The following is a 15,626-nucleotide window of genomic DNA, read 5'->3' as shown; positions in this document are numbered from 1 at the left end:
CATATGCCACACAGTAGACATGTTAGGGACCCTTCCATGGTATGCGCTCTATTGTAAACGTCATTGTCACATGCCTGGAAAAGGCCTAAATATGTAGAAGCATACCTATATATTTTTTTTATATTTACACCATTGAAAACCCATTGATTATTACTTGATAATTCAGGAGAGGGAAACCATCTAATCCACTAATAGTGTCTGCTTGGCTGAGTGCATGGTCTGTCACCAAGGCAGAGTGGAGTCATTATGGGAATGCTCCTTTGATAGTGTACACATGAGACAGTGATTAATTATCAGCTCTGTAGGAGGTGCACTTCTTGTCATTATAATGAGCTTGTGTCCCCAGCCAAATTTGACAAATGGGATATTTTCTGCATGCAGGTTTAATACCTGTCATTTGGGATGCCAGCCTGCTCCAACCTGCGTAATCTTGCAGCGTCATCCATTAAAATGAGCCCTGTGCTACCTACATTTCCATGTCATTAACACCCTAAACCTCAGTGTACTCTGCCTCGGGACCCCATCTGGTGTGTTCACAATAACATGCATCATTTCCCCCATGCCTGAAGGCTTCTCTGCAGTCTCTCTTACATGAACAAGACGCTCCATCAGATCCTGTAAAAATAACTGAAGCGCGTAAAACAAAACACATGATTTCATTTTCTAATCAGCATCAAAGCATCTCACCTAGTCCCTGTTGCTTGCATGGCCAGCCCACTCACTGTATCCATTCCGTCCATATTTATGACACAAACCCGAAGCAGCCCAACACAAAGCATAGACTACAGTACAGCTCCAGCACTGCGGGAGCGCAAGCATGGAGACCACTCTAGCAGACATTTGGATAAGGTTAAGAGAGGTCAGTCAGGCATTTGCGTGGTGAACATTGTGTTGCACCTTGTGTCGCTCTAAGCACCCTCTCCTCTCACATCTGTGTTACCAAACTGCTCATTGGGTTAGGGTTAACTCTAACTGATCATTTGGTTAGGGTTAGGGTTAACTGACTGATCATTTGGTTAGGGTTAGGGTTAACTCTGACTGATCATTTGGTTAGGGTTAGGGTTAACTCTGACTGATCATTTGGTTAGGGTTAGGGTTAACTCTGACTGATCATTTGGTTAGGGTTAGGGTTAACTCTGACGGATCATTTGGTTAGGGTTAGGGTTAACTCTGACTGATCATTTGGTTAGGGTTAGGGTTAACTCTGACTGATCATTTGGTTAGGGTTAGGGTTAACTGTGACTGATCATTTGGTTAGGGTTAGGGTTAACTCTGACTGATCATTTGGTTAGGGTTAGGGTTAACTCTGACTGATCATTTGGTTAGGGTTAGGGTTAACTCTGACGGATCATTTGGTTAGGGTTAGGGTTAACTCTGACTGATCATTTGGTTAGGGTTAGGGTTAACTCTGACTGATCATTTGGTTAGGGTTAGGGTTAACTCTGACGGATCATTTGGTTAGGGTTAGGGTTAACTCTGACTGATCATTTGGTTAGGGTTAGGGTTAACTCTGACGGATCATTTGGTTAGGGTTAGGGTTAACTCTGACTGATCATTTGGTTAGGGTTAGGGTTAACTCTGACTGATCATTTGGTTAGGGTTAGGGTTAACACTAACTGATCATTGTTTTGTTTCTCAGTGAGCCGAGCAAAGCAGACCAAGGCCAACAGTATGAGGCTGTTTAGACAGCAGACCAAGCAGAGGAATGTACACATGTAGGATTTTCATTTGACCTATATTGTAACAGCAAAATAATCATGCAGCAACAGGATTTGAACGTTTAGTCCATAATGTTGCTTGATCGGTGGTCAGGCTATTAGCTGGCCAAAAGTAGGCTACATGAAGAGTGCATTACTGTTACTGTACCGTGTGTATTGTGTGTTTTCAGTGAATTTATATAAATCACAAAGCTTATCTGCATTTCCTGCGGTCAGGAAGATTCTCAGCAACAAAAGACTGATCACATTAAGATCCTACATCTGTTGTCTATTGTTGTGTGTCTGATTAATGAGTTGCCCCTATGCAAGACAGCTGGAGCCTTGGCTTGGCATTGTATGTGTGCACATATGTGTGTATGCGTAGGCATGCACATGTGTCCTATTTTCCAGTCTTTCTGCAGACTGATCTGCCTGAGTGGAGGGTGTCCATGTAGGAATTGTGTTATGCCATTACATTGTTAAGGGAAATATGCAGTCATTTCTGCAATTAAATCCAAACCTCTGGATTTGTACTGCTATTTGTTCAGTTCTCCGACTGCCCATCAGACTGACTGCCCAATACTGCAGGATCATCACATTCTTTTTATTGCATGGATGCCCATCAAATGTAAGACTCTCACAAAATCGATCACCTAAATAATTCAAACTGGTCAGTATGCAGTTGTTATAGGCAGTAAAACCAGACCGGAGATGCTTACGTATTCACATACATGTACAGCGTATATGAATATTCTATTAATTCGGTGTATGTTTGTGCAAAGTGCATGCATACGTAAATGTATGTGTACATCCCATGAAGTCCACCCATGTTGGGTTTGTCTTTTTGTGTCTCGGTGTGCAGCGTAGAGACATGGTTACCATGGTAACCACACATCCACATCTCCCACAGTGAGAATACCCGGCCCCCTCCACCTCCCTCTCTCCTTACCGCCCTCTATCCCTCCCTCCTCTTCTCCCCATTCCTCCTCTGTCTGTATTGATCAGTCAGTTATGTTCTCTCCGGGCAGGGCAGAGCAGGGCAGGGAAGGGGAGGAGACCCATGGGACAGACATCCAATGTGCTGTAACCATAACGGCCTAATAATGGGCAGATTCCTCATTTCCACAATGCCGTAGCCATATCTCATCCCCACTCTGAAAATCCCACCGAGCCAGAACAGCAATGCATGCTCAGCGCCTGAGTGGTAGTGAGGGGAGAGCTGGGCTTGGGTCTGGTGCTAGGGCTAGGGCAGGGGCTATAAAGCTGGGCAACTATCCTTTTAGTACAGCCCTAGCCTCCACGTAATAGTCCCCATTTATATTTGACCATTGACTGACCTACTATGGCTATGATTAAATCACATTTTATTTTATTTATCACATGCTTACAAGCCCTTCCTAACGATGCAGAGTTTAAAAACAATAATAAAAAGAAACAATGTTAACACAATTATGATAATTGTTTGTATACAGGCCATGCACAACTACAAATAGAAGTGTAAACAGTCTTGTATTGCTTTATGCTTGCCTAGAGGGGTTACCCCCAGTGGCTGTGTTGATTTATGCTGTAGGTACATATTTATATACTGTATGTGTATAGGTCAGATACTATACAGAGAGCACTGTGTGTTAGCTAATGTGGCTAATGCCTATCAGCCTCCCAGTGGTAATGCTATATTAATGAAGGTGAGTGAGTCATTGTGGAGTTACCCGTGGTTGACCTGCTGATTCATTTAACACCTCAGGGTGGAATGGGGAGCACTTAGAGGTCCTCCGCTCATATAAACACTCCCACTAAAACTCAAGAGTTTTTCTGGCCACAAGGCATTGGGGCTCCTGAGTGGCGCAGTGGTCTAAGGCACTGCATCTCAGTGCCAAAAGTGTCATTACAGACCCTGGTTTGATTCCAGGCTGTGTCACAACAGCCATGATTGTGAGTTCCATAGGGCGGTGCACAATTGGCCCAGCGTTGTTTGCCCTTGGGTAGGCCGCCATTATAAATAAGAATTTGTTCTTAACTGACTTGCCTAGTTAAATGAAGGTTAAATAAAAAATGTTCCTCACTACTGTCCAATCAATGTTTAAAATGTGTTTCAAAGTGCTACTGAGCATGTGTGAGAAGCTGGGGTTTTGAGACTAGACTAGACTTGGTATAGTGGGGTCTATTTTGAGGACGTGTACTATGATTCAGATGTGAGCTGAATACAGCTGCATTAAAGCCCTGCTGGCTACTGAATGAGGATATTCTTCATGCGGTGAAACTGTGAGCCCCAGATCTTTGCAGTGTGATCACATAGCAGAGTTTGATGCGTACTTTCATCAATAGCCTGACCCAACAATCCCTTCCCCTGGAATGTTACACACACATTAATAATAAGCCACACTGACCCATCAAGAATATCAGAGCGTGTCATTGATATTGTTAATGTGATAAGCCTTGGCAAGCACATGTATGTTGACCCCCCTCAATTTAAGGGCTTTATTGGCATGGGGAACATATGTTAATATTGCCAAAGCAAGGGAAGTAGATAATAAACAAAAATGAAATAAACAATAAAAATTAACAGTATGTAACGGCTGTCTTCGTCGTCAGACGAAACAGAGAAGTCATCGTCTGAGAAAGTGGACCAATACGCAGCGGAGTTAGTGTTCATCATTGAAGTTTAATTTACTAAAGAACACTACACAAAACAAAACAAGAAAACCGACAGCCAAACAGTCCTGTCAGGTGCAAAACACTAAACAGAAACAATTACCCACAAAACCCAAAGGAAAAACATGCTCCTTATGTGTGACTCCCAATCAGCAACAACGAACTTCAGTTGTGCCTGATTGGGAGCCGCACATGGCCCAAAACAAAGAAATACAAAAAACCTAGAAAACGAACATAGAACGCCCACCCAATGTAACACCCTGGCCTAACCAAAATAAAGAACAAAAAAACCCTCTCTATGGCCAGGTCGTTATACAGTAAACATTACACGCACAAAAGTTCCAAAAGAATAAAGACATTTAAAATGTCATTATGTGCAAATAGTTAAAGTACAAAAGGGAAAATAAATAAACATAAATATGGGTTGTATTTAAAATGGTGTTTGTTCTTCACTGGTTGCCCTTTTCATGTGGCAACAGGTCACAAATCTTGCTGCTGTGTGGTATTTCACCCAATAGATATGGGAGTTTATCAAAATGTGGTTTGTTTTCGAATTATTTGTTGATCTGTGTAATCTGAGGGAAATATGTGTCTCTAATATGGTCATACATTTGGCAGAAGGTTAGGAAGTGCAGCTTAGTTTCCACCTCATTTTGTGGGCAGTGTGCACATAGCCTGTCTTCTCTTGAGAGCCAGGTCTGCCTACGGCGGCCTTTCTCAATAGCAAGGCTATGCTCACTGAGTCTGTACGTAGTCAAAGCTTTCCTTAAGTTTGGATCAGTCACAGTGGTCAGGTATTCTGCCACTGTGTACTCTCTGTTTAGGGCCAAATAGCATTCTAGTTAGCTCCGTTTTTTTAAACTTATTTCCAATGTGTCAAGTAATTATCTTTTTGTTTTCTCATGATTTGGTTGGGTCTAATTGTGTTGCTCTCTCTCTCTCTCTCTCTCTCTCTCTCTCTCTTTCTCTCTCTCTCTCTCACTCTCTCACTCTCTACACACACTCTGATTCTCCCTTCCACTATAACAGTTCCCCACTGGCTGTTGACCCTGTCCTGTTTAACAGTGGCAGGCAGGCAGCCAGCCCCTATCTCTTATCAGTCCTGACCTGCAGTATTAAACCCGCACCAGCACTAGATCAATAGCCATGTATTCATTGGATTGGGTGCCCTGAGGCAGGCAGGCTGCAGCCCGACACAGAGGCACACCTGAGCTCCCTCCCTCCATCCCTCTCTCACACACACAACACTCTGTTTGGGTTTTACATCCCCTCCCTCCCTCATTCACTGAGAGAGAGAGGGAGGACCAAGAGAGAGAGGGATGGAAGGAAACAAGTTTTGAATACAAATGAGCTTCTCTCTAGTGGCACAGATACCACACATCCCTCTCTCTTACTCACACACGGATACACAATCTTCCACACACGCTGCCTCTCGGTCTGTATTGGAAGACAGCGCAGCACATGCAGTAATTCCCGCCACTTAATTGATTAACCAGGCTGCTTATTTGAAGTGGCTAATTAGAGGGGGAGTGTGTCGAGTGTGTGAGGAGTGCTGGGGAGTCGCTGGTGCGCTTTATCTCAGTGCGCGTGTGTGTGAGTGTCTGTCTGAGGAGCTCCGGTACCACACTTCACTCTGGAGCAGGAGGAGGAGAGAAGAAGAAGAGAATAGATAGAGAGGCAGCTGGGTGGGGAGATTTTCACAGCACTCTCCCTCATCTGACATGGCCTCTGCGTAGGAATCTGGTGCCACTGCAACAGAGGAGCAGCTAGGCAGCAGCGAGGTGTCTAAGGTAAGAGGGGGGGTGATGGGTTTTCCTCTCCTCCGTCTGTTTTCCTCTCCTCTGTCTGCATGGGTTGCAGTACGAGGAGTATTAGCATGTTAGCATTGCGTTGTATGTCAATGGTTCAGATTGTGCTCTGATGCAGAGAGGCAAATGAGAGTGTTTTTGTGTTTATGTGGAGGTGAGGAGTGTTTCACCATGGTATTCCCCAAAGGGAAGCTCTAATAGCCTAGCGTTCTGAAATCCTATTAGGGTCCCCCCCGCCCTACCTACACCCTCCACCGCCCTATTAATAGCGTGAAATGGAATTGTCTCTCTGGCAGGGGGGTAGTGTATGTTTTTATTACTGCATGTAAGTGAAGGAGTGTGTGTGTGTGTTTGTGTGTGTGTGTGTGTGTGTGTGTGTGTGTGTGTGTGTGTGTGTGTGTGTGTGTGTGTGTGTGTGTGTGTGTGTGTGTGTGTGTGTGTGTGTGTGTGTGTGTGTGTGTGTGTGTGTGTGTGTGTGTGTGTGTGTGTTATGCATTCTGCACACTGATATCTGCAGATTCAGCATGTGGTCTGGTTTGAGTGAAAAATGTCTGTCAAGAGCAAGGCACACACACTCAACATACTACCATCCTGCATGCTTACTACACACACCTTGGAAATGCACCAAGACAACAGTACAGTGATTGAAGGGACTTGGACTGATCTCTTTGAACGTGATTGGTTATAGGAGAGTATTCAGCAGCAAAAGATAGCCACACACAGGGTGAAAGAAAGAAGCAGACAATGCCATGTAAATGCTGCATTGGACTGTACAAACACATTGAATATACTACCTTGTACCTCTCTGAGTAGTACTGTGTCAGGGGGATGGCTACATTCAAGGATGAAAGGATCAACCAGACTGCCATATACAGTGCCCTTCACAAAGTATTCACACCCCTTGACTTTTTCCACATTTTGTTATGTGACAGTCTGAATTTAAAATGGATTAAATGTATTTTTTTGTCACTGGCCTACACACAATACCCTATAATGTCGAAGTGTAAATATGGTTTAAAAATTTATTAAAAATGAAAAGCTGAAATGTCTTGAGTCAATAACTATTCAACCCCTTTGTTATGGCAAGCCTAATTAAGTTAGAGTATACATTTGCTCAACAAGTCACATAATAAGTTGCATGGACTTACTCTGAGGGCAATAATATTGTTTAACATTATGTTTTAATGACCACCTCATCTCTGTACTCCACATATACAAGTATCTGTAAGGTTCCTCAGTCGAGCAGTGAATTTAAAACACTGATTCAACTACAAAGACGAGGGAGCTTTTCCAATGCCTCACAAAGAAGGGCACCTATTGGTAGATGGGTAAAAAAAACAGCAGACATTGAATATCCCTTTGTGCATGGTGAAGTTATTAATTACACTTTGGATGGTGTATCAATACACCCAGTCACTACAAAGATACAGGCAACCTTCTTAACTCAGTAGCTGGAGAGGAGGGAAACGATTCAGGGATTTCACCATGAGGCCAATGGTGACTTTAAAACAGTTACAGAGTTTAAAGGCTATGATAGGAGTAAACTGAGGATGGATCAACAAGATTGTAGCTACTCCAAAATACTAACCTAAATTACAGAGTGAAAAGAAGGAAGCCTGTACAGAGTACAGGTGGCTGCATCATGTTATGGGTATGCTTGTCATCAGCAAGATCTAGGGAGTTTTTTAGGATAAAAAGTAATGGAATAGATCCTAAAGGAAAAGCTAAAGCTTCATTCTGCAGAGAGACTGTTGAGACAATGGGAGACAAATTCACCTTTCAGCTGGACAATAACCTAAAACACAAGGCCAAATATACACTGGAGTTGCTTACCAAGACGACATTGAATGTTCCTGAGCGGCCTAGTTACAGATTTGACTTAAATAGGCTTGAAGGTCTATGACAAGACTTGAAAAGGGCTGTCTAGCAATGAACAACAACCAACTTGACAGAGCTTGAAGAATTTTAAAAAGAGTAATGTGCCGATATTGTACAATCCAGGTATGCAAAGCTCTTAGACTTACCCAGAAAGCCTCACAGCTATAATCACTGCTAAAAGGTGATTCTAACATGTATTGACTCAGGGGTTTGAATACAGATGTAAATAAGATATTTCATTTTCAGTTAATTTGCTAAAATGTTTTCACTTTGTCATTATGGGCTATTGTGTGTAGATGGGTAAGAAAAAAAATATTGAATCCATTTTGAATTCAGGCTGTATGTGGAATAAGTCAAGGGGTATGAATACTTTCTGAAGGCACTGTACATTGTACTTTGCTCTTTTATGTTCATTTACAATATTGCAATATACATCTGTGCAGATGAAATATATCTCTGCGCAGTTGTAGTATCTCTCAGTATGTGGTAGAAATAGCTGGACGTGAAGGCAGCCATGATACAGATTGTAGTGTCCAATTAGCCTTTGTGTCCCCGGGCGGTGTGTGTCTGTACATGTGCCTGTGCGTGTGTGTCGCACGCGTGCGTGTTCGTGTGTGTGTCTGAGGGAGGAGAGTGGACATATGATTTCCTGGGCTCCTCTCCGAAGTCTGTGGATTCAGACCAGCAGGATATTGTATAGTCCTCCTCCTCCTCTGTGTCAGCTAACTAGCCACTTGTCTATTCATATTAACAAACTCATCCTCTTTCATTCATTTCCTCCTAACCCCCATCTCTCATTCTTTTTCTTGAGTTCATTCCACTGTTTTCCAACAATAGTTTTGCCTCTTCCCTCTCTCTTTCCCTGGTATTTTTGTCTCTTCCCTCAATTTCTCTCTCTTTTGTGTTTGTGTGTGTGTCTGTGGGCTGCAGTGTCTCAGTGACGAGAGGCTGGCTGGGCTCTCTGATGGATGGCAAGCCAATAAGACCAGGACTCCTGTCACCCTGCCTCCCTAATCAGATCAAATCCAGCTGTACTCACGCACACACAAACACATACACACACACACACACACGCATGCGCAGGCAGGCATATGCTAACAAACAACACTCTCTCTCCTATCTCTGGGTAAAATTGCCCCTGGTGTCCTACTTTTATCTTCCTCAACAAATCTCCCTCTCCTCCCTCTCCTCCCTCTCCCTGCCCACCCATAAGGTTTCTACAAAATACTACATCTTGTCTATTCGGTATGTAGCACATATGGACACAAAGGCTTTCTCTTTGACAGACACTGTCCCATCTCAAACAGCAACACCTGTGTTCTGACCTGCTCTCATCCCTCCTCCTGACATCCTGATCTTAGGGACGTTAGATATTCGGCCGTCCACTCAGGCTGCATTACACTTCCCATCTGCTGCTGGGATCAGTAGAGCAAGATCACCAAAATATCCTGGGTGATTTTCCCTTACCTGGGGCCTCAGCTGTTCACGGTCACAGCTACAAGATGTTTCCTGGCCGGGCACTCAGAGAGAGAGAGAGAGAGCGAGCGAGCGAGAGAGAGAGAGAGAGAGAGAGAGAGAGAGAGAGAGAGAGAGAGAGAGAGAGAGAGAGAGAGAGCGCTTTCTAAAAGCAGCCCCGCTTTGCGTTGTTCTCTCTGCTGCTAAGAGCTCAGTCTCATTCCTTATTCATCCTCACAGCCTATTCTCTGACATCCTGCCTGACTGACTGTCAGTGTGGGGGAAAAAGTGAAAGCTTTCCAGCACACAACACTAATTTCCCCAGAATAGAGGTCAATCTGACAACGCCCAGGAAATGGGAACTCTCACAGACCAGATCCAAGCTATAGGATCTCTTCAGGGTGAGTTCTGGTCCACTTCAGAGGTTGAATGGCCATAAGAAGGGCCCTGAGTTTCACCTGACCACCTGACTTGCAATAGCCTATAACTAGGGCCTGAAGTTTTTCCTGTAGTCAGGGAAAACCTCAATTCGGAGCTCAGGAGACTCCTCACTGACTGGGCACAATGTCCAGTTTGCATTGTTCCTATCTGTCCCTTAGCCTTGCCTTGAACCAATAAGGCTAGCGTGTTGTATTCTTCCCCTCAAGCTAATTCTGCTGGGGATACAGTGTATTTTAATTTTTATTTTATTTCACCTTTATTTAACTAGGCAAGTCAGTTAACAACAAATTCTTATTCTACCAAAAGGCAAAAGGCCTCCTGCGGGGACGGGGACTGGGATTAAATATAGGACAAAACACTAATAAAGACAAGAGAGACAACACTACATAAAGAGAGACCTAAGACAACAACATAGCAAGGCAGCAACACATTTCGGTTCTGACTTAGAATATGTGGACAACTACAAATACCTAGGTGTCTGGTTAGACTGTAAACTCTCCTTCCAAACTCACATCAAACATCTCCAATCCAAAGTTAAATCTAGAATTGGCTTCCTATTTTGCAACAAAGCATCTTTCACTCATGCTGCCAAACATACCCTCGTAAAACTGACCATCCTACCGATCCTCGACTTCGGCGATGTCATTTACAAAATAGCCTCCAATACCCTACTCAATTAATTGGATGCAGTCTATCACAGTGCCATCTGTTTTGTCACCAAAGCCCCATATACTACCCACCACTGCGACCTGTATGCTCTCGTTGGCTGGCCCTCGCTTCATACTCGTCGCCAAACCCACTGGCTCCAGGTCATCTACAAGACCCTGCTAGGTAGAGTTCCCCCTTATCTCAGCTCGCTGGTCACCATGGCAGCACCCACCTGTAGCATGCTTTCCAGCAGGTATATCTCTATGGTCACCCCCAAAGCCAATTCCTCCTTCGGCCGCCTCTCCTTCCAGTTCTCTGCTGCCAATGATTGGAACGAACTACAACAATCTCTAAAACTGGAAACACTTATCTCCCTCACTAGCTTTAACTTTAAGCACCAGCTGTCAGAGCAGCTCACAGATTACTGCACCTGTACATAGCCCATCTATAATTTAGCCCAAACAACTACCTCTTCCCCTACTGTATTTATTTATTTATTTTGCTCCTTTGCACTCCATTATTTCTACTTTGCACTTTCTTCCACTGCAAATCTACCATTCCAGTGTTTTACTTGCTATATTGTATTTACTTTGCCACCATGGCCTTTTTTGCCTTTACCTCCCTTATCTCACCTCATTTGCTCACTTTGTATATTGACTTATTTTTCTACTATATTATCAACTGTATGTTTGTTTTACTCCATGTGTAACTCTGTGTTGTTGTATGTGCCAAACTGCTTGCTTTATCTTGGCCAGATCACAATTGTAAATGAGAACTTGTTCTCAACTTGCCTACCTGGTTAAATAAAGGTGAAATAAATAAAATAAATAAACATGACAACACACCATGGTAGCAACACAACATGACAAGAACATGGTAGCAGCCCAAAACATGGTACAAACATTATTGGGCACAGACAACAGCACAAAGGGCAAGAAGGTAGAGACTACAATACATCACGCAAAGCAGCCACAACTGTCAGTAATGTGTATGTGGAGGATGAGGGCTGCAGTAGATATCTCAGATAGGGGGGACTGAGGTCTAAGAGGGTTTTATAAATAAGCTTCAACCAGTGGGTCTTGCGACGGGTATACAGAGATGACCAGTTTACTGAGGAGTATAGAGTGCAGTGACGTGTCCTATAAGGAGCATTGGGTGGCAAATCTGATGGCTGAATGGTAAAGAACATCTAGCCGCTCAAGAGCACCTTTACCTGCCGTGTAAAGCGTGTAGACATGACATTGAATAAGACATGCAGACAGAGAGTTGTGCCTTGGTTGGAATATAATCTAATTCAGTATAGATGTGAACATAAATGTGATTATGCAAATGTAAAGAGCATATTTCTAATCTGAGACTACTTTGTAGCATGCATCATTAAGATATGCTATTTCCATGTTGTGTATTGGCTGGATTTATGTTTATTCTAACTCATAAAGGTTCCATTCATTATAGTGGCATTCAGTGTTAGACACAATCTGTATTTTCATTTCTGCACTGACTCATCAGGACTGAGGGAGAGACTCATTACTGCACACTGATAGGCTTATTTTATACTATTTAGTTGTTTCTTTGTGTGTGTTGGGGAGAGTGGGAGGGAGTGTGTGGGTGGGGGGTGGGAGAGGTTCTTTGCACTTTGTCTCATGGCCACAGAGGTAACATGTAAACAAAATTGTTATTCTGTATAAGAACATCAAGACTCATTGTTCCATCCAACGCTACATTCTTGTCATAGAATAAAACTTAATGTTATACTTTGAACTTGGCCTCAAGCTGCCTTTAGATCAAGACAACTCTTACTGACCTGGAACGCTCTTTCCTTCACAGGTGTGAGGAGAGAGAGAGTGCTGGAGAGAGGACAGGAGAGAGAGAACGAGAGAATGATGGCGGCGGAGGAGGAGAAGCCGGGTTTGAAGAGCAGCAGCTCCATCGTTCCCTGCTTCTTGTTTGTTGAGGTGAGTTGCCATGTCTTCCTTTTCCTGATTGGCTAAAATGACACTACTGGGAGGAGCTGATGAAATACCCTCTGGCTCCTCATGGGTCCAGTAGGGCCTCTTCATGCTGGTTGATGATATCTCTTTATGGGGAATTTTCGTATCCCTTAACCTTCCCCATATTCAGTTTCTCACCCCCCTCCGCTCCTCTCAGAGCTCAATGAGCGCCATTCATTCTACTACTTGACCTCAATTGGCTGTTGTCTGCTGTCCAGCCGCCAGGGAACACTTTCTCATCTTTAGCTTCTGTGGAAAATGTTATAAATATTGTCAGCTCAACACACATCCACGACACTGCCATGGCTGAGACTGAGTAACGTGGATATGGTGGAAAATAGTTGTTATATGGTATAAAATAGTTGTTATAGTATGTAATCGGTTCAGATGGCGCTTCCTGTCTTCACATTGCTACAATATGTGATCTCTGCTTCCTGTTTATATGAGTTTTTGCATCTGATCCATTGAAGTATTTAGTGATATCACAGCTAACTGTGTTTTGTATAGGTACTGGATGCTCTGCACACACTGTCAGGCACACACACACCGACACAGACTCACATACAGACTACAGGCGCACACACAGGACAGAGTCTCTCCCGTAGGCGTGTCCCGTATTGCTGTGGGAGCTACATTACTCAGAGGGTATTGAAGGTCTCTATGCTGCTAGATTATGGTCCACCATAAAAGCACTCCCTTAGTCCACTGTGCCATCCCTCACACATATTTAATGTGAGGTGGAATAGGTGATATTTGAGGTGCAAGGTGTTCTGTGTCATGTGAAATATGGAGGTCTATATGTGAGGTGTGATGTATGACATGGAAGGTGAAAAGTATTGTATGGGGAATTAAGTGCTATATTATATTGGATGTAAGACCTTGTGGTATTCAGTACAGTTGTAGTGATATGTGGGATTTGTGAAATCATAATGTGCAATATGTGAGGTAGCAGTGAGTGAGTGCAGAAATGTGACAGTGTGGTCTGACTGAGACCCAACCATTTTAGCTCCTCTGTCCCTCTCCCCTGACCGTGTCCCCCTCCCCAGCGGTGTGTCACAGACAGACAGGGGTTTAGACTGAGCCAGGACCTGCTCTTTTATTTAGACACACACCTCATCAGCCCGTTTCCATGGAAACCAATCAGCTGGATTAATTTTCTCTCTGTCTCTCTCTTTTGCCTCCTTTCATCCACTACCTACCCTCTCTCTCTCTCTCTCTCTCTCTCTCTCTCTCTCTCTCTCTCTCTCTCTCTCTCCCTCCCTCCCTCCCTGAAAGTCATAGATATTTGTTAGATATAGATATCTCCTTCCGTCTCTTCTATCTGAATGTGAATTTCAACATCAATAGCGCTTATACAGGTCAGTTTCTCTCAGCACTGGGATGATACCAAATACGCAAGGAAATGCCATTGTCAGAACACAGACATGCTTTTAGGAAATAATCCACTGTGTGTATAAGTAATCAGGTGTAGTAGAGAACACAGCTTTGGGGTTGTAAATGCCACATTAACATAAACAGTTATCCAGACCAATGGAGGAGGAAATACAAAGGCCCCTCCATGCCCCTCTGATAGCTTTGGATGTACTGCTATTGGACAGCCGGTGTCATGTGATTGGGGTGTGTGGTGCGTCATGTGACCTAATATTGATGTGTCCTGTCCACACAGGACCATGTATGGGTTGTCACAGATTCAGTTTATGAAGTGTGGGAATGTGTTTTGTATAATGGCTGCAGCTGTAATGTGGAAGCAGGAATAACCTAATAGTTGGAAACATCACCTTCAATTAACAAAAATAAATAGTCAAATATTATGCTCTACACACACTCTACTCTAACATTTAAAAACAACGATAACCTGTTTTACTCTCAATTTTTCAAATGTTTTATTTGGACTTGAAAATGACCCATTCTGTTTACCCTCTTATCGAACATGTCCCACTTTTCTCAGCCACTGTTATGGACTGAATGGTTATGAGTCAGAATCATTGTGGAGATTTCCTTGACTGCAGGGGTGTTTGTCTTTGGCATGAGCAGTACTCATAATTGTGTTTGTGTGGGCATCATCTATCTCTCAACACATGCAGTGTGATGGACCATTCCCCTCGGCGTTTCATGCAAGGACTCTGTACCCACCAGAGGGCACTGTTGATGTACTGTTAAGGCTTTCAGAGCTGCTTTTGGAAGCTCAGTAACACTGTTTTGTCGTGGTTTTGTGTGTCTAACCAGAGTCAATTTGTCTTTATATTCTGTTAATGTTGAATTTAGCCAATGAAGCTCAGTTTTGTTGTGTTGGTTTATTCACAGTAAGGACAAGGAATGGTAATGGTGACAATTTACTGTAATGAATATTCCACATTTGTCTTTGAAAAGGAATTGCCTTGATTTTCATAGAATTCTTATTAATGTTCAGAAGAACGCACACACACACATATACACACACACACAGCCTCATTAACACTTGACATAGGTGAAAGAACACCTTTCCTTCTCTTTTGCTTCCTCCGTCTCTAAAAATAACCCCAGTGTGTGATGGTGTAACACTTGTGTGATCACACCTGTCGGAGAGAGTCTTTCAAGTGAAGTGCACAAAGAACACACACACACACACACACACACACACACCATTTTTTTTTAGAGTGCTGTGATCAGCTGGAGTGCTAAGACACAAAGAAAAAATGACTTTTCCTTTGGTTGCCATCTGGTAAATGTCCATTAAAGAGCTGCCCCTGCTTCATGTTTTGGCCTCTGAATCAAAGCAGGGAGAATGCACTCAGCACTCAGCCAGCCAGCCCAGCTTGAGGTAGCTACAGCACAGTGTTTTCAGCAGCTCTGCACTGTGGAAGGGAAAGTAGTTGTTCATGGAAAATAATGAGAGAAGCACGAATGAGATTGAGAATCGGAGGTCCCTATTTCAGAAGTATTTGGACAAATTCATTGTTTGTTTTGCTTTTGTTTCAGATTATGTTGTACCCAATACAAGTGTTTCATGGAAATAATTTTGAGTAATGATGAGTGAGAAAGGTACAGAGGCATAAATATCATGCTCTCCAAAAACG

The 15,626-nt window shown here is 43.3% G+C and overlaps 1 protein-coding gene across 3 annotated transcripts in view; it reads left to right on the top strand.

Annotated features, from left to right (window-relative positions):
• Positions 1-5,724: 5,724 nt before the first annotated feature.
• The window catches only part of plppr2a (phospholipid phosphatase related 2a), a 60,774-nt gene continuing 50,872 nt past the window's right edge, over positions 5,725-15,626 (top strand). For all 3 annotated transcript variants that reach the window (XM_014193518.3, XM_014193520.3, XM_014193519.3), the window contains exons 1-2: positions 5,725-6,139; positions 12,407-12,534. In XM_014193518.3, the coding sequence (XP_014048993.1) occupies positions 12,460-12,534 (75 nt within the window). In that variant the 5' untranslated portion in view covers positions 5,725-6,139; positions 12,407-12,459. The remainder of the gene's footprint in view (positions 6,140-12,406; positions 12,535-15,626) is intronic.

Source organism: Salmo salar, chromosome 03 (genome assembly GCF_965601325.2).
Source record: "Salmo salar chromosome 03, fSalSal1, whole genome shotgun sequence".
NCBI lineage: Eukaryota > Metazoa > Chordata > Actinopteri > Salmoniformes > Salmonidae > Salmo > Salmo salar.
Note: the sequence above shows the minus strand (reverse complement) of the source record. Positions and strands in the feature narration are given on the sequence as shown.